The sequence below is a fragment of the Tyto alba genome, unplaced genomic scaffold (genome assembly GCF_018691265.1).
Source record: "Tyto alba isolate M040663 unplaced genomic scaffold, T.alba_DEE_v4.0 Super-Scaffold_26, whole genome shotgun sequence".
Classification (NCBI taxonomy): Eukaryota; Metazoa; Chordata; class Aves; order Strigiformes; family Tytonidae; genus Tyto; species Tyto alba.
Genome location: NW_024881300.1, coordinates 3,410,386 through 3,433,821, shown reverse-complemented (window position 1 = coordinate 3,433,821; position 23,436 = coordinate 3,410,386). Strand labels below are relative to the sequence as shown.

The 23,436-nt window shown below is 58.0% G+C and overlaps 2 protein-coding genes across 3 annotated transcripts in view; one reads left to right on the top strand and one right to left on the bottom strand.

Moving 5' to 3' along the window:
* NECAB2 (N-terminal EF-hand calcium binding protein 2) overlaps nucleotides 1–15,466 on the top strand; it is an 83,137-nt gene extending 67,671 nt beyond the window's left edge. Inside the window, exons 6-13 of the mRNA XM_042797837.1 lie at nucleotides 9,640–9,776; nucleotides 12,623–12,741; nucleotides 12,915–12,994; nucleotides 13,805–13,861; nucleotides 13,995–14,107; nucleotides 14,467–14,544; nucleotides 14,927–15,018; nucleotides 15,213–15,466. Of these exons, the coding sequence (XP_042653771.1) occupies nucleotides 9,640–9,776; nucleotides 12,623–12,741; nucleotides 12,915–12,994; nucleotides 13,805–13,861; nucleotides 13,995–14,107; nucleotides 14,467–14,544; nucleotides 14,927–15,018; nucleotides 15,213–15,241 (705 nt within the window). The 3' untranslated portion in view covers nucleotides 15,242–15,466. The remainder of the gene's footprint in view (nucleotides 1–9,639; nucleotides 9,777–12,622; nucleotides 12,742–12,914; nucleotides 12,995–13,804; nucleotides 13,862–13,994; nucleotides 14,108–14,466; nucleotides 14,545–14,926; nucleotides 15,019–15,212) is intronic.
* A 607-nt stretch (nucleotides 15,467–16,073) lies between these two features.
* On the bottom strand, nucleotides 16,074–20,902 carry SLC38A8 (solute carrier family 38 member 8). Of its 2 annotated transcripts, none has more exons than XM_042797571.1 (10): nucleotides 20,723–20,902; nucleotides 19,993–20,191; nucleotides 19,631–19,784; nucleotides 19,373–19,477; nucleotides 18,995–19,052; nucleotides 18,629–18,743; nucleotides 18,390–18,537; nucleotides 18,079–18,284; nucleotides 17,831–17,882; nucleotides 16,074–16,362 (listed from the first exon to the last, which is right to left on the bottom strand). In XM_042797571.1, the coding sequence occupies exons 1-10, from the start codon at nucleotides 20,897–20,899 to the stop codon at nucleotides 16,266–16,268; spliced, it is 1,311 nt and encodes a 436-aa protein (XP_042653505.1). In that variant the 5' UTR covers nucleotides 20,900–20,902; the 3' UTR covers nucleotides 16,074–16,265. The 2 variants fall into 2 exon arrangements, with proteins under 2 accessions (XP_042653505.1, XP_042653506.1); XM_042797572.1 differs by having other exon boundaries at nucleotides 18,085–18,284.
* Between the last annotated feature and the right edge of the window lie 2,534 nt (nucleotides 20,903–23,436).

The following is a 23,436-nucleotide window of genomic DNA, read 5'->3' as shown; positions in this document are numbered from 1 at the left end:
GAACACGGTGCAAGGAGAGGCTGCGCGGCTCTGCTTCGGCGAGGGCCAGGAACGGAGCGAGCAGAGCAGGGGAGAATGGTGCTGGTAAATTAGGGGGGATTTGGAGACTGGCTTCAGGAAGGGGTGAGGAGTTGCAGGGGGGGATTTATGGAGGAGGCCTGAGGACCTGCTGGTGGCCCTGGGCCACCCTCTGCTTGATGTTCAGCATCACCTTTGGTCCTGGAGGGGAGCAAAAGGAGATGTGAAATATGGTGTTTTACTCCTTGCTTGCTTGCTGCCAGCTCTGCTGCTAGTCTGTCACTTGCCAAAAACCTTTCAATCTCATTTAATGGACGTGGAGTGGAAATGTGACCAAAACTGGTGACACATCAAACGCCTCCTTGAGAGCCTTCTCGTGTCAGGGTGCCGAATACCACACGTGTGTCTTATGGACAGGCACTGTACTCAAACTAGCTGCAAACACATTTTCCCCCACGAGAATCATTATTTCGATGAGACAATATGTAAATCATAAAGGGAAAACTGAGTGTACTGATCTTCAATACCGGCTGCTGATGCTTCAGCAGCGCTAGGGAGCTCAGAAGTATATACATATGGGTGAATAGGTTTGCATACGTTATTTGTGAATTAAATTGTTCCTGCTGCAATTCATCCTTCTTGTCTCTGACTTATGACATGTCATCGCAGCGAACAGGAGCTGCTGGGCTCCTGGGGCTCGGCAGGAGCTGCTGTGACAGACCTCCTCTCCCTGCTGCCGGTGCTGGTGTGGCCGTGGGTCCCCCCCAGCCTTCAGCCACCAGCAGCACACCGCGAAGGAGCGCTTGTCTGAGCAGCTCAGATACAGCCCCAGAGCAAGCACCATCTGCCACCAGTCTTGGCTGCTAAAAATGATGGATGGGTTTTTTTTGTTTCATAGCACAGGCCAGAACAGCAATATAGAGTATTCTCATTTGCATTCGTACCTGCCAAAATTAAGCTTGCCAAATACAGTGTTGCTCTTTTATGAATGATGACACCTCGAGATAAAATAGTCAGTAGAAATAATCCTTAAAAATAATATTTTCCTCCCACCCTCCAGCTGATCCTTTATCTTGTCCTTTCATTTCACTTCAGCAGGTTTTCTCCCGCTCTGCTGAACAAGCTTGGTGTTCATACCGAGGTCATCTGAGGCTCTCACAGCAGCGCTTTGCTGTGGCAGGAGGCTGGCCCGTGGCAGGGTGTGACAGCAACGTGGTGGTGGCAGCTCTGGGTAGTGCCCAGCCCAAACAACGTGAGCTGCTCGGGGCTTCCCATAGACATCGCGATCTGGCCCCAACTCAGCTCGCGCTGAGCCGTGGTGGTTACGTGAGCATCAGCTGAGGTCTCCTGGTCTGGGCTTGGAGCCCGTGGGGTACCACTGTCAGCACAGCACGTCTGGTGCTTCATCTTCCCTCCTGGGTGAAATCGTACCCTGCCACACATCAGGCTCTCCCTTGGAGAAGTGCTTCGCTGGCTTCCTCGCTGCCGAACACGGGAACAGCTGATTTCCTGGTACTTTGTACCTGGCTGAACCCTGGGAGATCCTGCATACCTTGTCATCATCTTCCCCCTTGGAAGCATTTGACTCTTCTTTGGGGTCAGGACATTTGCTCAAATGGTCAGTTTGCCTTTTCGGGGGGGCTCAGAGCATCATCCGTTCTCACCTTTGAAGCACAGAGATCTGCTCTGATGGGGAGGGGGCTTGTTTTAGGGATTATTAGCTGCTTTTTTCCCCTTTCTTGGATGGGTGATTTTATGATGAAACGCCGACTTTGAAACACTGCTATAATGCAGTTAAAGATGTATTCATGGTGAATGGTTTTGTCTGAAAAAAAGAAAGGAATGGTGATGGGGAGGTAAAGGCCAAGTCATCTTTCCATATATTTTGAATGATACATTTCTGAGGAATTTCAGTATCAATTTCTATAGCAAAAAAAAATTATGTGGATTTCTGGAAAAGCTATGGAACTTTATAGTTCAAGAATAACCTAAAAGGAAACAAGATATATTTGTTTAGCTTCTCAGAAATATTTCTGCAACTCTTCTCTGAAATGAATTTAAGAAAATATTGCACCGCGATTTAAAGCAAAAAGTGCTCCTCCAGTTCTGCAAGAACTGAGTTTTGCCCAACTTTTCTGTTCAGACTGCAGACCAGAAAGCTGATTCTCTGTGCGATGCCACCCGGAGCGGTTTCCTTGCCAGCCCCGCAGGGCTGTGTGTGAGATCCAGCCGGGCTGCCAGACTGCCGGGGAGCACAGCAGGGCTGGCAGGGAGATGAATCTTAAGAAGGTCTCTCTTGGATCTTATTTTTAGATTAAGATGTTTATTCACTGCTCTTCTGCTTGTCTGTCGCTGCAAAATTCATGTCCCTCTTCTCGCTCTGAGAAGGAAGAGCATCTTCTCTGGAGGTCTTGCTCATGCTGCCCTGGCTCCAGCACTCATGGACCTCCTGTAGGACATGGTTTTCCTCCTCCTTGCTCCTGTATTAATGTTCTTGCTCCTGGGATTAGATAAATTGTATGGTGAAGGGAATAAATCCACCGGACAGCAGTGCTGTGGTCTTGCCAAATAGCCCAAGAGCAGCTTTGAAGGAGACACCGAAAGGAAAGGCAGGGACCAAGGCAGCATGTAACCAGCTGGCACAACCAGGCAGAGCCTTCAGCAGCTTGACCATCCCACGTTGCTACATCTGCAGGGTCTTCTGAGTAGGCCTTGTTTGGAAAACAAAATCTGTACTTTCCTTAGAAAACTGAAATAAAGTATGTATTAATTTACTAGTGGATACTAAATACAGCTAATTAGGAACATGTGTGAAGGGAAAAGCTAATTATAGCCAGGGTGTTCAGAAGTAGGAGGCCATACTTCATTTCTAAGTTTGTTCTTTGCCTGATAAAGTAAGTGGCCAGGGTGCAAAAGTGCCATATGCCTCTTGATCCATAGATGACCTCAGGGGGTGTGCTGTATGGCATATGCATGGTCCAACAGTTACCTGCCCTTCACAGCCATGTGGCTGCAACGAGAAATTATGGGATTATACTGCAGCAGGGAGATTTTCTAATAAAGAAAAGAGGGAAGCCCTGTGATAAATTTCTTGGGAAGGGTCCATGGCAGGAGACCTTCATGAACAACACCAAGATTTATAAAAGGAGAATTTTACAAAAAAATGCTTCTAAAACCCATGTGATGCCGTTGTTATTTTTTATCTGAACAGGTGTCTCATTTGTCTTTTTCAAGCTCTTTCAGGAAGGCTGAGGGTCTTTCATATGTTAATGTTTTCATTTATCAACTATTTAAGTGTCTGTTCTTTTCAGGTTTCTTCTACTGATTATGTGCCAGGCAATCAGTTTTTGGTCTCCACTTTTGAAGGGATCTTAAGAGTCAGGGAGAGGGAAAGAAGCAAGAGACAGGTCTGAGTGTTATTCTAATTATAAGAAAATAACTCTTGGAAGGAAACAGGCAATTATGAGCAACGAATTTAAATCAGCCACTCGGAGGTTACAGCACAACACATGCCTGGTTTTTAAAGGGGTGAGTGGGTGGAAGATAACCTCTCCGTCATCCTGGGATGAGGTTTGACAAGGGTGTTTCATGGCAGAGCAATGGGTTTGTTGTTGGGTTCTGGTTTTTTATAACTGGAGGAAAAGTGTGGGTAAAAGAGACTTGGCTTTGGTTTCCATTTGAAAAGCCTCCTCGGTTCAGTGCCATTGCTCCGTGGGTGTGCTTCGGCCGTGGTTGGAGTTGATAAAAATTGGAGAAGCTGTCAGTGTCCCCAGGCTTGGTAAATGTCAGCCAATTTGGCCAGTCTTGCTGAAAACCATTGCTGGAAAACCTCACTGGTCAGGCTGTAATGCTACAAGGACAAGGCGAGGTGTGGGGTTGTCGCGGGGGGGTCTCCAAGTCCGTGGGTGGTGCGGAATCATTTATATTTTACATCCTGTAGTCTTAACGAGCTAAATAGTGACCTTTAAAAATGCCAGCAAAGAAGCTTTGAGATGCTCAACAACATCGAAAATCTCCTTTTTCAGTCATTTGATGCCCACAGGAACACGGCCATGAGACCCCAGTTTGCAGTGCCCGGTGAGCGATGCTCGATGCTGGCGTTGGCAACTCTGAGCACTCAGTGGCACCAGAATCCCAGCTGTCATTTGCACGGGTAGCACATCCCAAGGGTGTTTTCATTAACCTGTGCCAGAACTTGGGCAGATCTGGGGCAGGTGCATATGGAAATGGCAAGCTGGAAGAGCTGTGGCAGGGCTTTGAGCAGCCTGTGCCCTGACATGTGCAGCTGCTGTGCGTGGGAAGGTGCATGACAGGCACGTTAAAAGCCTGTGATGTGAAGAGAGGGGTGGGATCTGGGGCTTGCACCTCAGCCAACTGACCAGAGGACCCAGTACCGGGTAATATTTCCCCAATTACCTGTGGCTAAAGCAAGTTGTCCTTCCCCCATTCCTTCCTTCTCTCATTTTCAATGTCTCTGGCTCATGCCTCGGTTTGTCAAACGGTGACACTCTCCAAGGCTCTCCTGAGAGCTATCTCTGGTGGAAATCTCGAGGCCATCGTTTCAACGAGACTTTATGTTTGGTCCTCACTGCAGATGCATGCAGCCGCCTGTTTGCAGCAGCAGACATCAAGGCTGTGCTGCTGGGGATGTAGCAAAGGGAGAGATGCCTTTTTTCACCCTCCTCTGCTTCTTTGGTGGCCACCATGCTCCTTCCTCAACCAAGGCTTGCCAGCAAAACACTCTGCAGCAGAGTAGTACCTGTCATGACAAAGTCTCTTGAACTAATGCACTAGCTGGATGGAAAAGAGCGGGCTTGGAGATGCGCCCCTCCAAGAGCTTCTGGCACAAAGAGTCTTCACTGAGCAGCAATTATTACATTGTCTCTATAAATATTTTAACTTCTCAAGCAAAGCAAGGAGGAAATAACTCTTCAGGGTGGAAATAATAAGACCAAACCTCATTAAATCTCCCTAGGACAGACTGACAAATGCTTTAATAAGACAATGGGAAGGATTCCTTTGGAGCTGGTCTTCTTAATGACTTGTTTTTGCAATGCCAAATAGGGCATTTGCTAGAGGAGAGCCCGAGGGATTGCTGAGAAGCCTCTGAGCACACATGTTTCAGACCCAGCGCCTGAAAGCAAATGTCACAACTGGATTGGCAAATGGCCAGAGTTAGTCATGTGGGAGGGGAAAAGCCCCCAAATAGTGTTGTTTTAACTTCAGAACTATTGGATTTAGTGGCCTGCCAAAAAGCGTCAAATCTTCATGGACACCCCAACATTCCTCTTCATTGGCTGGTGTAGCTTTGTACCCAACATCCATCCATCCATCCAGTGAATCCTGATGTAGGGAATTAAGGGGATTTAGATGAACATGGGAATCACCTGTATGATTTTCCCTAAAGCTGAACCAAGTTTATAGTCTGTAGTCGGGTAATAAAATCCCAACATTTAATTACGCAAACTCTTGCAGCCTTATAATCTAGCACCTGGAGCCAGTCTGTGTGATCAGACAGCGCTTGGCGTAGCTGGCACCTTCATAAATATAATTTTCCAAAAGGAGCAGGCTCCCATGCCAGGGATAATGATCTGTTCACACGAGGCATGGGAAGGGTTGATCATGAAACTGTTTGATGACATTCACGGGAGACAGGCTACAGAGTCTTGGAGAGCAGCAGAAAAAGTGGAGGTAAGTAGCAGCACATTACCGGATTTATTTGATGTATGGATTGAAATGGAAAAGAGTGATGCACTCTTTGCACCTCTGGGAGGGAAACTGGGATAAACAGCACGGAGCAGGTGTGAAATCAGTCGATGGGCTTGGAACATCCGTGGCGGGGTCTGGTACGTCTTTGGATGACTATCAGAGAAGACGACAAGGCAGCGGTGCTGCAGACCTTGCTGGGAAGCGACATTGACAGGGAATTACTGTGTCTTTGCAGTACAGCAGTGCTTGGAGCAGCAGTGGGGGTCTCAGGGCACGGGGTCCTGGGTGCAGCCCCCAGCTCCGACCAGCCCCGCGCTTGCATCCAACCACTGTGATCAGCAGGGGAAGCCATGTCCCAGAAAACTCACACTCTTCGTTAAAAGAACAATCCAATCAGCCACACAGCTCCGTGTTTAGCGGCAGCAGCTCCCAGAGGCCTGCAGGTCTGTGCTAAACCCACGAGGAGGGACACAGCCCCCAGCCGAAGGGAACAGCCGCCCTCTGCCAAGGCAGCAATCAGATCCCCAGCACCAGCAATCAGAGCAGGGCCGGGTGCGAGAGTTAATCAAAACCTACCTGTAATTATAGCAGAGCCTGTTTGCGTGCCTGATTAATACATTTACATCTTCATTATGGGCAGGCTGCTGGTTGCAGGCAGGGGCATGAGCAGGGGGAGCAGCCACGGAGGGGGGGAACCGCAAAAGAAATTGTTTCAGATCCCAAATGCAATGATATGTCTTTTCCAAGATGATTTATTAATTTAATACACCCTCCTTAGCCAGAGTGTGGATAGTGGAAGATGTATTAAATGATAAAATAATTGCCTGGGTAAAGGGGTGGATTTGGCCCAGTGTGGGGCTCTTTTCTGGCAGAGGAAGATGAAGGGTGAGGTACCTACACAGTGAATTTAATACACTGTCTATACAGATTTGTTCAGTTGTGATGTGTATGTCTGTGCATATATGAATAACATGGTGCTTGGAAAGAATACACACACATATATAGTGTATATTACATGTTCTGAGCGAGTTGTAAGTACTTTTCTAGGGAGAACAGAGATTTTCCAGATATCCAGGAATATTTGTGACTGCATTCAAATATTTTTTTCCCAATCCAAATGCTCAACAAATGTTTTCACATCACTGCCTTGGCTCTACTGCTGTTTATTTGCCTCGTGGCGGTGCCTGTGCCTCCCACGGAGGGGGCCCGGTGCAGTGCCCCACCAGCTGCCACATCTGTGGTCCCAGGCTGCCTGTTCATCACGCTCCCTGCCTGCACGGGCCGAGGGAAAACTGGTCAGGACTTCTCAGGAGATGTCCGAGCTTGGCATGGTGGCACCAGCATCCTGGGCCAAAAAGCCCAGCAGCAACCCCCTCCGTAGCGGGCAAGGAAGCACAGCCAGCCCTGAGAGACTGTGTGGTCTCGTGGCACGGCACCTGATTCTCTGCTCCCTGCTAAAATAAGGCAAAATCCCAAAGGGGAGAGCGAGGGAGACATTAATCTTCAGTGCCACGCCAGCTGCGCTGGGTTTTGGGGCATTATGAATCTCACCGTTAACAACCCGCAGGTGAGTGGGTTTTTTTCTAAGCCGCCTGACCTTGTTTTCAAACATTGCCAGGCCGTGGAGGAAGGAGATAACACAGAGGTGATCACTCGGTGTTAAGGGTTGTGTTTCTGAGGCTTTGATGATACCTGACCAGGGAGATCCCCCCACTCTTCTGACCGGTCTTCTGACGCGTCTCCCTGTATCCTGCATCGATGCCGGCTTTCCTCCCTCTGACCCGGGTGTCAGATAATGGAGCTCACTGGGCCGCGCTGGGGACCACTGGGGCTGCGGAGGGGAGCATGGTCCTGCTCGGAGAAAAGCTCAGAAGGTGCCAGGGTCCCGTGTGCGCTGCTGAGCGCATCCCCCAAACCCAAGGAGCATCCCGGCGCGTGGTCCTCACGCAGATCTGCCGCAGCTCATGGGAGGCCCGAGCCGGTCCCGTCTCTGTTTGATCCGTGTCCTGGAATGGGCTGTGCTGGGGAAAGAGCAGCAGAGCGTGCCGATCCCTGCCCCCCCGGCCCCCCCGCGGTGCCCCAGCAGGCAGCTGCAGGAGATCAGGAATACAGCACACTGCGTGGCAGCTTGCTCCTGCAGCCCCGTCCGGCGATGCCGTGCGCATCCCCCCAGAAACACCACGGCTGTGATGGGGAGGGGAGCAAGATTTTTTGTGTTAGAGAGGAGTCATTAACCGCCATGCTAGTTGGATGCTCAAGAAGGTGTCGAGAAACTCATGCTCCCCTACCAAATCAGGGGTGAGAAATCAGCCCTGCAACCACTTTTCCCAGAAGTGTTTTTCTTCAGCTCATTCTTCTTTTATGATTTAAAACAGGAGATAAAGGCCCTCCAGGTTCTTGTGAAGCTGATCTGGTTACCATGGAAATAACCCTCGTTAATCGCTTCACCATAAAACAAGAACAATTTGCTTTGGGGAGCTGGGGGTACTGATGTGCTGCTGTGTGCTCAGATAACTGGTGTTGCTGGGACCACTCCGGTCTCACCCCTGAGTTTGGTCATTGCCAGCAGCAGGCAGGGAGCGGGGACCGTCCGTCCCCATCTCATGGCACCGGAAAGTCGTGAGTCCTGAAGCAGTCCCGTGCACGCAGGGACAGACTGCCTGGGTCCCAGCAGTCACTGGTGGGTTGGAAGGAGTCTGGGAAAAAAAGTGCTGCTAGTGACTTTGGGCTTAGAGGAGGCTTTTTTTTTTCACCACAAGTTTTTTTAGCTCTCATATTGAGTCATTAGCTTCAGCCTGACCTGGTGTGGCCAGTGGCCTGGCTGGGCTGGTCTTGGTCTGGGATCAGACCAGTTGGGCTGGCGTTGGACTGGTTGGAGTGGTGTTGGGCTTATGTTGGACTGGTTGGGCCAGTGTTGGTCCAGTTGGACCAGTGTCAGTCCGGTTGTGCCAGTGTCTCGCCTCTGGTGGTGACTGGCAGGAGGAGGAGGAGCAGGACAGTGCCGTGGGCAAGGCTGTGCTGGGGAAGGGGTCCTGGGTGCTTTAAGCAGATCAGTGGTGCTGTTAAAACATTCTATTAAGTGTTTTATGTCTTGGAAGGGTTTGGATTACCCCGGGAGCTCCTGTCACTTGAACAGCTCATCCTCCTCCATCGAAGCTCCCTGGGAGCAACCTGCCTCCTGCTGAAGGCATTCCTGCTCCACGGGCTGTCTCCATCCTGCCTCTGGCCCCAAACAGCCAGAGCTTTCCTTTTCTCCCTCTTCAGAAAAAAACCCAAAACCCTCCAACACCAAAATAAGCTGAGGCTCCTCTCTCACAGCATGGGAGCAGAGGGAGGCTGGGTGGGGACTGCCAGAAATTTCTGCTGCTGGCTTGGAGGCACCTTCAGCTAGCGGATCCCCAGTGAGAGCCACGTTCATCATCCCAAACCCCTTTTACTTTAGCACTGGGTTGACCATACTGTTGTGGACGGAGGCACCAGATAATATTCTGAAGCTCTCGTAGTAGGGATCTCCAAAACACAAGAGGGGCCACTTTTTGTACCTGCTACTGCTGTCTCTCGCCCTGCAAGGCAATAGTAAAGCAATTTAAGATCACAGGAAAGAGAGCAACTATAGATAAAAAAGCAATGCTGATGTGCCTCACTGCCCACACTCCCTCCCATCACAGCCCCTGTAAGTCTGTCCCAGCGGTGGTGGATGCTGGAGGGGCTATATGCAGGCCAACCCACGGATGCTGGGGAGCGACAGGCTTCCTGGGTGGTGGGACAGCGTGTGCTCATTCCTCCAGTTGCCCTTACGGTCGGGGACGTGAAGGGGACCGGCTTGCGTGTGGGATGCTGGACAGATGCTGCCCCAGCCGGGGCTGGCCGGTCGGTGCTGGGCCTCACCGTGCTCGCCGTCTGCCTTCGCAGGTGTACGAGAGCGGCAGCAACGTGGACCAGTTCGTGACCCGCTTCCTGCTGAAGGAGACGGCGAACCAGACCCAGTCGCTGCTGAGCTCTGTGGAGAGTGCCGTGGATGCCATCGACGAGCAAACCAGCCCTGCCAGGTCTGCAGCACCTCCTGCCCTCCTCTGCTTCCCGGTTGATTTTGGCGCAGGAGGGTGGAGGGAGGAGTGGGGGATGCTTTTGCGGGGAGAGGGAAATTGCAGCAGACGGTGCACAAGAGCAAAGGGGAGCTGGGCAAGCAGCTGCCTTTCACTTTTCCTCCCTTTCCCGGCTTCTTGAGGGCTCTTGGGGCTTTCCTCTGCCACTCTGTCCTGCCCTGTCCCTTACTCCTGCAGCCCTAAGGGTCGTTCTTGACCCCTTCACTCACCAGTGGTGCAGGGGGGATGCAAACAAGGGAGCAGCACCCTGGGGCCGGGCTGGGGAGAGCTGGGGCTGCTGCTCCAAGCAAAGCCACGGGTTCCATCCAGGGCAAAACACGGGCACCAGCAGCAGGGTGGCTGTGTCTGGGCTGTGCTGGGGACAGACAGCCCATGGCACCAGCTTCCTCTGCCGGGAATCTGGGGACAGGTACCGCCATCCTTGGGTCCCATGTGAGGGGGCTGTCTCCATCCCAACAACCTGGCACGTGCTGCTGAGCTTGGAAAAGACAGAGGAGGCAGTTTCAAGAATTCTCAAGAGCTGCCAGGGCTAAAATATAAGGGGTACCCAGCAGCATAACCCAACCCTTAGCACAGCCCTCCTTGGTGTCACAGTGTCACTCGCCTCCCCGGAGTACAGCCATCACCGGCTGTAACCAGGCCAGGTTGCCACGGAAACCGTTCATCAGATGCTCATGAAGCAAATCCCTGTCCTGCCATACCTGCAAACCAGGAGGGCATGGGACGCTTGGGGAGGGGGGGGATGCCTTGGCTTCCCTGAGCCCCAGGTGGGCAGAGGGGCCCAAGGCACACGGACCACAGAGAGCGAAAATCCCAGCTCTCCTCTGGGACACCACAGGGGCTGACGTGCCCAAATGCTTCGTGCACCCAGGTCTTGGCAGTTTGGGGTTTCGCATCAGCAGCAGTGGCCTCCCGGAGAAGTGGCAGTGGGCTGGTCTCACAGGAGTTGTTGCTTCCTGGGGCACGGTGAGACCCTGGGCAGCTCTGGTGACATCTCACCAGCTTTCCTGGGAGGAAGGCTCTGCGTTTCATCACCCCACATTGCTTTCTTCTCCCCGTTTTGGAAGGAAACCGCTGGCCTGTGGCAAACCTTGTACAAAGCACATGGAAAAAAGTAAGAGCTCCTGGGAAAAAATGAGGAAGAAACAAGCCCAACATCAGACAGAGCAATTAGAGCCCATGAAAGACTTTGTTGGCTTTTATTTACCGACATGTGGGCCCAGTTTATAATGAGGGCTATTGTAGTTGTTTTCTCATGGTGATAATAACCAAAAAAAAAAAAAAACAAAACAAATAAACTCCAAAACAAGCACAAAAAATGATCTCATGCATCCACATGAAGACAAAGAGGTGGCATAAAAAGCACCAAAATAAAGAGCTGTAAAACGAAGTTTGAGAGCAGAGCATCCAAGCCTGAGACACCTCATTAAATCGTGATTAAAAAGAAATCTCTGTCTGTTCTCGCCTAATTTCCTGCCTATTGACGGGGGATTATTCAGCGCAGGCAGTGGGATTATTGCACAGCCTGTAGCGACGGGGATGTTCCTGCCACTTTTATCACTGTTCTTGCTTCTTTATCTTGGGGATGTTCTTTGGGACTAGATCTGCTTGTCATATTCCCAAGCGCCTGGTCAAGTCCGTACTGGCTGATTTTGGGGGACAACAGCAGCCCAGATATTTCTTCCTCAGCACCAAAGGCACCAGCCAAAATTGCCTGGGATTTCTGAGGAGGGTAGAGAGGGCACCTGGCTGCTGCGCTTCGGAGGGAGCCGGGTGCCTGGAGAGGGGCAGGAGGGCAGGGACAGTGCTGGCAATCGTGCCCATCGGCTCCCTGGCACTCAGCATGTTGCCTCCAGCCAGGAGCCACACGGCTGGCAAGAGATGCCAAAGAGGAGCTGGGGCTCCTGGACACCTCCATCAGCAGGGAGCCGGCACGGAGCTGCTCTTGCTGGAAGGAAATGCTGGAAACCCTTTGAGCAGCTCAGCCTCTCCCGCTGAGGCTCAGGCTTCCCATGGGTGGAGGGGGAAGGAAAGAGAGGGTCATCCTTCCCAAAACTCGTTCCCACCTCATCACACACAGATGGCAGCTGCAAACCCTTGTGGGGACGGCAGGTCTTAGCATCCTCACTGGCTTCCAAATGGATGGATGTTGCAGGATGAGCCAGACCAAATGGGCTTTGTAGCCTCAGAGGAGGAAGCAAGACAGAGGAGATGCTACAGTGGATGTCTTCATTCTCCAGGAGAACCGTGGCTGCAGCCTGTTGGGGGCGTGTATGGACAGGCAGAAAGGTTTTCCCTGCTCACGGGCAGCAATTCGGGTGTGGGCAGCCTGTGTGATGGCAACTTTTCCCATGTGTTAGTCAGCAAAGCCATCCGACCGCAAAACCAGCCCCGCTAAGGTGCAGCCAGCCAGCTGGGCACGGCTACCGGTGCCTGAGTGCCGGGTGTTGCTGGTGTCTATCTAGGGGAGAAAAAAATTCCCAAAGGCCGCAGGAGATGCCGGGAGGGCCGCTGCAGTGTTTCATAAACATGAAAGAAAAGCAGCGGCTGCTGGGAGCTGCCCACTGGTGTTTCTCTAATTTTGACCCGCTCCCCAAGCTGGGCGATGAGGAATGATGGTATGGGGGGGAAGCCTGCGCTGCTTGGGCACGGTGTGAGCCCTGCTGCTCTCCAAGGGGTCTGTTGTTGGTGGCAGGGCTGCCGAAAAGGATGCTCCGGTGTTGGCTCCCCGGGCACTGTACGTGCCCAGCTCTGCCCTCCCTGACAGCCTGTGTGCTCTCTGGTTGCAGGCACTACCCCAGCAAGGCTGGGCACGGTCTGATGGACACCTGGTACGACAGCCCCGTGCCCAGCTACTCGCCCACCAGCTGGATGGTCCCCAGGGAGCACGGGAAGAACTTCCAGACTGGTAAGTGATGGCCGCTGCCCAGCTGCACCGGCAGCCTGGGGTGGCTTGGGGTGCTCAGGGAAGGGAGCTGTGGTCCCGGCGGCAGCACGGAGGCAATGCTCAACTTCCCCGGAGAGCAGCGGGGGTCTCGGGGGGTGCCTCTCACTCCATCACTGCCTCCTGGCTCTGCGCAGGTTCCCCCGATACCAAGGCAGAGGGGCTGGAGGGGCAGATCAACAGGCTGGCCGAGCTGATCGGCAGGCTGGAGGACAAGGTAAGGGCCAGCGTTTCCATGCCCGGGGCTGTCCCTTGGGTGTCCCCGCAGCCCCTTCACCTCCCTGCCCTGGCTGGGACGGAGGTGACCAAGAAGTGGCTGTGCCCATCCCTGTGCCGCGGCATGCACAGGCCGTGGGTGGAAACTGGGCTGCTGGTGGTGTTGGAGCATATTCCATCTGATGAGCCGATGGCAGCTATTGAATGTGGAACAATTAACTGTGAGTTTGCTTAAGAAGGAAACAGAAGGATGAAGGCGATGTGTCTTGTGGAGGCAATCTTACTCCATCTAGGGACTGAAGGAGAAAATGATGCAGTGCAGGAGATGTTTCTGAAATCCTCCTGGTTTGCACTTTCAGGGCAGAAGGGGAGAGGGAAAAGGACGTGCTGTGCATGGGGGCAGAGAGGTGCTGTGAAGGTTGAGGGCAGAAAAATGTTGATCATGGTTGCCAGAGGAAATGAGTTCGCCCCGGGGATGGGAAGGAGCGAGTGGCACTGAGGAGGGGTGGGTACCCCTGCTCCTGCTGCCCAAGGGACAATTCAGGGACAGTGGTGACAGCTGTTTGGGGGCTGATGTGAGGACAGGGTGTGGTGTGGGGGATGTCAGCTGCGCCGGGAGCATGGGGAGCCTTTGCAGAAGGTCCTGATGGGAGGGCGCGAAGGTGCCAGCCCCTACAGAGAAGGGGGCAGAGCCCCTCATCCCAAGTGCTAGGGACAGAAATCCACCAGCCTGGGAGGGACACGCAGCCTCTGCCCACCCCTCCAACCCCACCCCATGTCCCCCCCCGCTGCCTTTCCCCCTTTTTCCCAGACTCTCTGGTTTGACCTGCACCAGCGGCTGTCGGACAGCGAGAGCGCAGCTTGCACGGTGAGCGTGCCTGGCCACCTCCCACGGGGTGCTGGGGTGTCCCTGCAACGTGGCATCGGACTTGGGTGGGGAGGGGTCACCGTGTTTTTTGGGTCTCACATGCCGTTGTGTTTCGGGGGGGGGGGCCCGGCAGTACCTCCTCCTGGTGCGGGATGAGATGACGGTGTCGCACAAGCACCTGGGCGAGTTTTGCAGCTCCTTGAAGCAGTACCTGAAGAGTGTGGCCGGGGAGCGGGACTGCTTCCAGTGGGTACCGCCAGCAGCTGTGCATCGGGGGGGCCAGGGTTCTTTTTGAGGGGGGGGGGGGGGGTGTGGTTGGGAGGGGACAGAGGGTGTCCAGCAGCCCTCACAAGGGTCACCACACCAAGTGAAGGGCTGAAGCAAACCAGCCAGGATTTGGGGTGTAGTGGTGCTCAGCCACCAAACCCCTTTAGCATGGGCTGGGGGAGTGCTGGGAGCAGGGGGGGGGGTCCCCCCCAAATGGGCTGCTGGGGCTGGGGTCACCCCCTTGGTAGCCCACCCTACGGCATGCCTGTGGCTGCAGGGGCCAAGGGGGGAGGGATGCCCCACGGGTTGGGGCTCAGCCCTCTCCCCGCTCCCGCCAGCGTCACCGCAGTGAAGCTGCCCGATGGGGTCACCTTCATCGTCTACGAGTTCTGGGAGACTGAGGAGGACTGGAAGAGGTAGGGGAGGGTGCGCAAAAATCTCAGGTTTGGGTGGGGTGCTTGGGTGCTCAGGGGTGTCAGAGCTGCTGAGTCCCAAGCTCTGTCCCCTGCCTGGGGAGAGGGGCGAGGATCTGGCTGTCTGCGCTGGGGCTGTCACTGTAAAGGGGACACGGAGTTTGGGAGGTCACTGTGCACCCCCCCTCCCTCCCCGGGGATGCCTCTGGACATGGAGGATGGGAGGTCTCACTGTCGTGAACCGTGGTAGGGTGCTTTGTCCAAGGGAAGGGTGAGGGGGGATTGCTGGCACCCAGGCCCTGCCAGAGCCGACAGGGTAGCGGGGGGGCCAGGATGGTGATTTTGAGGGGAGGGATGTCACCCACTTTCTCTTGCCCGGGTGCAGGCACCTGCAGAGTGCCACCTGCAAGGGCTTTCAGCACGTCAAGGTGGACACGCTGAGCCAGCCTGAGGCCGTTTCCAGCGTGGCCGTGCCAGGTAGGAGGGTGGCCACCCTGCGGGGTGGGGGACTGGGACCCCCCGGGTGGCCGGCACCGCTCCCACTGTCGGGGAGCAGGGGTGGGCAGCGGGCACGGAGTGGGGGGCAGCACAGGCTGGGCTGGGTGGGCTGGGGGGTGTCGGGGTGATGCGGGGCCGGGCAGGGGTGACCCTCCGGTGCCGTTCCCCTGCAGCTGCCTGGTGCACCCTGAGCCGAGAGTGACCGCTGGTGCCGGGGGGGCCCGCCAGCACCCGGCCCCGCTGCGGGGTGGCTGTGACCCCCCCCTATGTGGCTGGGGGGTGGGAGGTGTCAGTGTGACCTGTCTGCAGTGAAGGAAACCCCCGTGTGTGTCTCAGCACCCCATAGGGTCATTGTCTGTGTCCCGTCCCCCCCTTCTCCCTCACCCCATCACCTGGATCACCTCTCCCTGGAGTGGGGTGGTCTTTGGGGGGGTGGGGGGGGTGGGGGGGGGCCCCCCGGGGTCTGCCAGGAAGGGGCTGGCAGGGATTGGGGTGGGGACATCCCCCAGGCATGGGCAGGGAGTGGGGGAGGCAGGGTGCAGGCAGCCAGGCGATGGGGAGGGGGCAAGGCAGGGGTAGGGAGCCGCTGCGGGAGGCTGGAGGCCCCTTGAGGGGGTAAGTTGGGGGTCCCTGCTGGTCCCCAGGGGCACCCGGGGAGGGGGCTGGGTGTGGGGGGGGTGAGGCTGTGCCTGGCACAGTGTGTGTGTGTGCCTGCAGGGATGGGGACCCATGCTCCTGGGAGGGGGGGTGGGGGGGAGGAGGCGGGGGGAAGGTGTCAGAGGGGTAGCCAAGTGGGATATCCCTGCTCCTGGGCTGCCCCTTAGTCCCGTGGGCTGTGGGTGGGCCCGGGGGGGTTTCCTCTGCGTGTGTCTGGTGACAGCGGGTGCCTTGCAGGTGTGGGGGTGGCCGCCCCCGTCCTTTCTGGGGTCTGTCTGTCTGTCTGTCTGTGCGTGTGCAGCGCTCGCTGCCCATCCTGCCCCCACCCCACCGTTCCCGGGGGTCCCTCAGGGTTCGTGGCGCAGGACCCTCGCCGATACCCTGTCCCGCCTTTATTAGCCGCTGTACAACAGGGACGGAGATGCCAAATAAAACCGCGATGGGATCCAGCAGTGTAGCCGAGTCCGGGGCGGCTGCCCAGGCCGATGGGGCTGGGACGGGGGTGGGGGGACACAGGGAGGGGGGGGGATCATGGTGGGGGGCACGATGCGGGGGTGGTCCGCAGCCCCTCAGCGCAGCAGCCCCAGCACGGCCAGCGCAGCGCTCTGCCCGCAGACGAAGGTGCCACCGAGCACGGAGAGGACGCCCCAGGCGATGAGAGCAGCCCTGCGGGGACACGAGCAGGGGGTCGGTGGGGCAGAGCCCCCCTCACCCCCCGCCCCCAGCCCCATGCTGTAGGACCCTCTGCGGGGTCTCAGCCTCCTCTGCATCGCTCCTGGCGGGGAGCCCCCGGCAGCCCCTCCGGCTCATCCCCTGTGCCCACTGCAACAACACACAAAACCTGGTCAAAAGCCTGGCAGCTGCCACCACGAGTCCAGCCTCGGTTCTGCCCGCACCCGGTGGCCCTGCCCAGGGGGCACAGACCCACTTTGGCCCCCCATGCTTGGGCACAGCTGCTTCCATCCGCTCCCAGCCCCCCACCCTACTGCCACACGTCCCCCCACCCATCCTCTCCCCCGCTTTATCCCCATCCCCGCGACCTCTGGGGCTGCACCTCCCTGCCCCCCTCTCCCCGGGCACACAGCCCCCCCCTCCTCAGCCAGACACCGAGCCCCCAGGACATGGCACTCACCCCCAAACCCCGCTGCTCCTCCGTCGCAGGGTCACTGGCACCGTGCACCTTCCCGAACTGCCCCAGGCAGGCTGGGACTGTCCCTCGCTGTCCCCATTCCCCCGGCTTGTGTTGTCCCCTCTCCTTGTGCCGGCGCTCCTGGGCTCACGCCCTGGCAGGTCTCCCCAGGGGACCTCTCCAAGTCCTTGTTGCCCACCTGGGTGCCCCAGCTCACCTCCTGCCTTGGCTCCCCATCACTTCAGCACCCCTGGGGTCACCCTCCCACTCCTGCTGAGGCAGCCATTCCCCCCCACCCCCCACCCCCAGGCACCCACTTGGCCAAGATCCCAAGGTCCTGGCGTGCTCCCTCTGGCCACCATGGCGGGGACAAGACCCCCTCACATCACCTCCATCCTTACTCAGACTCTGCTCCTCCCCCAGGGGCACTGCAGACATGCACACACTTACCCCAAAACTCGCCAGAACCATGCCAGGTCCCCCCCCAACACGGGCTGCTGCTGCTGCTGCACCCCAGCTTCTCCAGCCAGGAGCAGTGATGGGGACGCAGCGCCCCGGCACAACAGACACCAAACACCTGATGGCTGCCAGCCTTGGGGCACTGTGCTTCTCTGACACCACTAGACCCCCACCCCAACCCCCAACAAGTACACCAGTGCCCCAAAACCCTGTGGCTCTCTTTCCCCTACAGCCTTTCTGCCTTGCAAGGGGGTCTGGAACCTGGGCACAACCCCATTCCCTGGGCACCCCCTTGGTACCTGGGTACCTCCCCAGTGCCTGGGCTCATCGCTGACACCCAGGCACAGCCCCAAATGTTGGAGCACTGCCCTCCATACCCACCGCAGACCCCACGTCCCACAGCAAGTGCTCCTGCTTTCAGTGCCTATAGGTACCCCTAATCCCCCTCCTTTTGGGGGGGTTCCCACCTTGGCCAGGGTGACCCCCAGGGACCCTGCCTGGGCCATGGGATGCTTGCCCACTGCCGCCGAGCCCGCAGACACTCACTTTTTGCGTGGCCCGAGGGTGCGGGTCCCGGTCATGCACACCAGGCACAGTCCTGCCACCAACACAGAGGCTCAGCCCCACCGCACCCCTCCACCCCACCCCACCGCGGCATCCCCCACAAGCACACCCCCTGCACCCCCAAACCAGGGCCAGGACGGGCCACTCACCACCACCATCCTCCCCAGCCCCCGTCCCCTTCAGCGATGCTTTCGGCACCGGAGATCCCTCCCCTCCCTCCCACTGCTCACTCTTGCCTGGGAAGATGAAGATGAAGAAGGCACTGATGCCGCCGATGAGCTCGATGACCTTGCCGATGTCCGGAACGAAGAGGGCGATGGCGAGCGTGGCAGCCATCCAGGCGACCGTCAGCACTACCCGGCTCCGCTGCTCGCGCACCTCGGGCACCGCCGCGGCCCCGCGCTTGGGGGTTGCCCAGAGGTCCCACACCACCGACCTGGGGACAGGGAGGGGAGTCGGGGCGGGGGGGGGGCTGACGGCACCCGGAGGAGCCACAGCAGCCGGGGTGGGGGTCACCCGGTTCACCACCGCACCCCCTCACCTGCCCAGCAGCACCACGATGGGGTAGATGGTGACGATGGAGACGCCAAAGAGCAGGCGGGCGACAATGACGACCGGGTCGTTCCCTGGGTAGGACATCAGGACGTCGGATGCCACGGCCTCGCCGAAGGTCAGGTAGCCATAGATCCCTGCCGAGGGGGAGGCGGGAGGGGGTGGATGTCCCAGGACAGGGGACCCCCAGGGCAAGGAGGGGGTGAAGGGCTCCGGTGCTGGGGTTACCGGTGAGGGAGTAGACGAGCAGGCAGATGAGCATGGAGAGCACGGAGACGGCGACCCAGTGGGAGAAGCTCTGGTTGCGCATGCTGCTGTAGATGGCCACGCAGGCCTCGTGGCACTGCAAGGCATGGGGGGGACGGAGCTGGGACCCCAGGCAGGGACAACCCCCCACCCCCAGCGCCTTCCCTCCCACCCGTGGCTGCTCTGTCCCACTCTCCCCCATCCCCAGTGGGGTGTGTCCACCGCTGGTGGCAGCCACGGGTCCCCTTCCCTGCAACCCTCCTGCCGCAAGGGATGGTGTCCCCATGGTCTGGGGAGGCTGCCAGCACCCCCCCAGCAGCGGGGGACAGTGGGGCCAGGGTGACCTACCTGGAAGCCAAAGCAGATGGTGGGGATGACGCTGAAGACAGAGGCCCAGGAGGTTTCCCTGTGGCATGGGGTGGGGGGGGGGGCGGGGAAGGAAGCACAGAGCAAAGGGCGTGAAGCCCCCCAGAGGCAGAGGGGACCTTGGTGGCATAAGCTGTGAAGCCTGGATGCCACCGCAGGAACATCCCGGGGGGAGGGGGGTTTCTAGGGCAAAAACTGGGGCTGGGGGGTTGTCACCCACTCACCGCCCTGCCAGCGCTGTCCCCCCGCCACCCAGGGCCACCCCCTGCCCTGTCTCCAGCCCTGCCCTGTGCCACTGCAGATGCCCCGGAGGATGGGGTGGGAAGGATGTGGGGATGACGTGCCCCCCACCCCCCCTACCTGGAGGGCTGGGGGGGCTCAGGCGAGCCCAGGCTCTCTGCATGCAGGTGGTATTTCAGGACGATGACCAGGGTGAGGTAGCAGGCAGCCAGCGTGCCCAGGATGCTGCCGGGCGTGGGAGAGCGTCAGCACGCAGACCCCCCAGCAGCCGGAAGGGAGGGGGGGGTCCCGTGGCCCCACAGGGACCCCCCGGGAGGAGGTGGCCTGGGGTACAGGGTGCCCAGGGGTGGGCCACTGCAGGGGTAGCCCAGGTGATACCTGGAGTACTTCTGGAAGCCGATTTCCCTGGGGACGGACAGTGGGAATATGACGAGGACGCAGAGAGTCGAGAGGGTGAAGCGCTGGTCCACATACCAGGGGGGTGGCGGGGGGGCCCCGGTCACCATCCCGTTGGGGTACAGGTAGTCACACACTGCAGAGGGCGAGGGGGAGGGTCAGCTGTGCCCCAAAAGGTGGCCCAAAGGAGTCGGGAGAATCACACCACGGCAGGGCCAGGGAGCCCCACGTCCTCGGGGATCCCAAGAAAACCCCGGGGCTGCCCCCAGCCCCGCCATGGGCCCACCTGCCCCTCACTCCCAGCCCTGAGCAAGCCCCGACCGCGCTGAGGGGAACCAACTCACGTTTCTCCAGCTGGTCGCCCACCACCCTGAGGAGGGCCACGGAGATCATGAAGAGGTTGAGGAGGAAGCAAACCTCGCACAGCTTCCCTGCCGCCGCCCCGCACACCGCCCGGACGACCCCCTGGTAGGTGAGCTGGCCGCTGAGGGCCGCCGCGTAGCCCAGCACCGCCAGCCCGCTCACCAGGAAAACCAGCGAGCCCTGTGGGGACGGGACCCAGCAAGAAGCACCACGCTGACCCTCTGCCACACCCCACACCCAGGGGGACCCAGAAGGGCTGTGGCCAGGGGACAGGTTGCCAGCCAAGTTGCTTTGTGGCCCCGAGTAACACAGGTCAGCAGAAGGATGGAGAAACAGCCCTAGTTTGGGTTTAGATTTGGGGGTTTTGGGGTATGGAGGGCACCAGCCACCGACTTCGTTTTAGGTTGAGCTAAAAGCGCGGCGTCAGGTGCAAAGGGCATCTCTAAGGCGGCGGGGGGTTTTGCACCCCTGCCCTTGCTGTTGTCCCTTCCAGCCTGGGTCGGGATGCAGGCGCTGCACCCCCTTGTGAAAGGGAGGGTCCCCGCCAGCCCCCCCCCCCCCCCCAGACACCAGGGCAGGTGAACCCCTCCCCTTCCCTTCACCCCGGCCGGCAGATGCCTCGGCTCCCTCTGGGGATGCCGCTTCCCGCAGCCCCACGCCCTCACCCCCCACCCCCGGATCGGGTCCCCCCCCCCCCCCCCCAAACCTTACCAGCTCCACCAGGAGGGCGGGGGCGGTGCCGCCGGCCCTGCTGAAGGCCCAGGGGAAGCTCAGCAGCCCGGCGCCCAGCGCCGACTTCAGCATGATGAACACGGCGCCGGCGGAGGAGAGCCCGGCGCTGCCCGCCGCCCGCAGCAGGGGCCGGGCCTCGCCCGCCGCCCGCTCCATCCCGGTGCCTCCCCGCCCGCCGGGGCTCTGGGCCGGGCCGGGCCGGGGGAGCAACCCCCCCCTCCGCGGGGGCGGGCGCGGATGAGCGCGGGGGCTCCGTGGACCCCCCCCCCTCCCCTCCTCCTGCCCCCGCGGGGAGTCAGGGGACGGGGCAGGGGGACGTCCCACCCGCGATCCCACCCCGGCTCGGGTATCGCTCCGAAGCCCCCCCGGGGGGGGTGGATGTTCATGCATCCCCCCTGGCTCGGACCCAGTGTCCCGCTGCCTGTGGGCATCGCCAAGCCTCAAAGAGCGACTACAGGACGCCAGGAAAACCAGCAGCCCCAGGACGGGGCTCAGGCTGGGGACACCCCGGCCCAGCTGTGTTCACCTCATCCATGAAATTCCCACCACGGGGAATTCTGGAGCATCCCAGGGAGGGGAGGGGGGTGGGATAGCGAGCGCCCTTCAGACCGTTTTGGCTGGTGGGTGCTTCACTCATTGGGTGCGGGATAAGGCCAGCACCCCTCGCTGTCTCCACAGCACCTAAAAGCCCACGGGGCTGCTCCTGCACTCGTGAGGCCTTAGCGAGGAGCCACCCCATCCCATCCCCTGCCCCACGCAGGGAAAAGGGGTCCCTGATGTTGCAGGGTGATCCGCACAGAGGAGGCTGCACCCCACGGGGACGAGGGGCCCACCCCGCACACGGGGTGGGGGGGACACACACACGGCAGCTCTGTGCCGCTCCCAGCACATGCCACTGCCCCGGGGCTCAGCACGCAGGACCCCGACAGCCCCTAATGCATTTTTGATTTCCCAAATATGCGCCCTTCTGATCTCGGTAAGACGGATAAAGAGACTTTAATCAGCTGCTAGGAGGAATTATGGATGGCTAATTGTGCCTGCCACCTCCATTACATCTCTGCCGCCTACGGGGCTTATAACCATTTAGAAGGGCCCTTCCAGGCCTTCATTAGCTGCACACCAAAGGCTTCAGAAATAATTGGCCTCTACGATTTAGAAATTGGCCACTGGGCTGTAAAATACCAGCCACTGGGAAAGGCTCTTAATTCGGACTGGCGCTTTGATACAGCTTGACTCTGGTTTCAAGGCTGGCTTGGAGCTGTCACCCCTCATTAGTGCTGCGATCAGAGGAGTGAGCCTCCTCATTAGCACCGACCCAAGCAGCAGCACCAAAGCTTTCCAGGCTCCCTCGGAGGGGAATGCTTCAAACCAAAGGGGCCCAGCCCACCTCCCACCCCTCACTCCTATTTTTTCCCCTTTTTTCCAATTACCGGGGTGCTCCAGCCCCTGGGCTATGACCTGAGGGTCCCTGTGGGTTGGCAGCTTTACCCACTGCTGCGTCCCCTCGGCAGCTGCCCTCCTCCCTTCTCTTTGATGGGAAAAGGGCTGCTGATATATTTTCTACATTGTACCTCTGTCGTAAAGATAATAAAGGTGCAAACAGACAGTCCTCATTTTGGACAAATGAAAACACCGACTACAATTACGCTTTGCTACCTGCAATCCTTTCTGAGGTCTAGCCCTTGAGATTTTACACCTTTACTGACAGCTCTTTTGCAACCAGTACAACTCGCAGAGCTGTTGCTGGTTGGTCCTAAGAGAGACCCTGATGCCACAGGTAAACTGGAAAATCCCCTCCCCATCAGCATGGGTGCATGCTCAGAGAGGGAGGAGCAAAGGGCATCTCTGGCCCCCAGCCCCATTGGGATGGCACACGCAGTCCAATCTCCTCAGCCCCGACAAGCTTCTGCTAATGGCTCCGAATTGAAAGCTTGGTCCCTCCTCTGGGTCTGCAATAGGATGCGGCCTCTTCCAGTTCATCCTCATCTTCGGAAGGGAAGAGGCAGGCTGAGAAATGCCAACCACTCTTGAGGTTAGGAAAAATGGGTTTTCCCAATCCTTTTTGCACTCGTGCACTGTGAAACCCTACCCATGGCCACCTCTTGGAAGGTTTGCCCCCTGGAGAAATGTTCTCTCCTGCAGTGCCCTTCCTAAGGCCCACCACCACCACCCACGAAGAGGGTGGGTGCAGTCAGGCCGCCCGTCCCCGGCACCTTCTCCTGCCCCAGCCGTGCCCAGGGCTGTGCAGGAGCCAACGAGCTGCCCAAGAGCTCCCCCGGGACCCTTCACCAGTACAGACCCCTTCCCTGCCCGGGCACCGCTTCCGTTCACCGACCCCAGCAGCCACCAGCTCCCTGCTCCTGCTGGGAAAAGGTGGGCTTAGTTGGAGCCGTGATCAGGGAAAACCTCGCAGCTTCGCTACAAAAGCCAGAAGCCATTTCCATGACGGCAGCGTTAACCGACACCGCATGGTCAGGGGCAACTTGTGCCCCTAACGAGTCACAGGCTCCCGAGGAGGACAAACCAAAGGCAACAGGGCTTTTGGCTTTGTGACACACCACACTATGCTGTTATCAAACCCACACGACGGTTTCTTATGCAGCTCATCACAGCCCTCTCCCCGTTCGCTCTTCTGCAGTTTCAAAGATGTTCACATCTCTGTGCTCACTCGGGATGAGCCCCCTTTGTACAAC

Coding starts and splice junctions, on each gene's coding strand:
- SLC38A8 (XM_042797571.1), bottom strand. CDS start 20,899: ATGGAGCGGGCGGCGGGCGAGGCCCGGCCCCTGCTGCGGGCGGCGGGC. Junction 18,744..18,994: donor CCATCTGCTTTGGCTTCCAG/GTAGGTCACCCT, acceptor CATGCCTTGCAG/TGCCACGAGGCCTGCGTGGC. Junction 18,285..18,389: donor ATCGTGGTGCTGCTGGGCAG/GTGAGGGGGTGC, acceptor CCCTGTCCCCAG/GTCGGTGGTGTGGGACCTCT.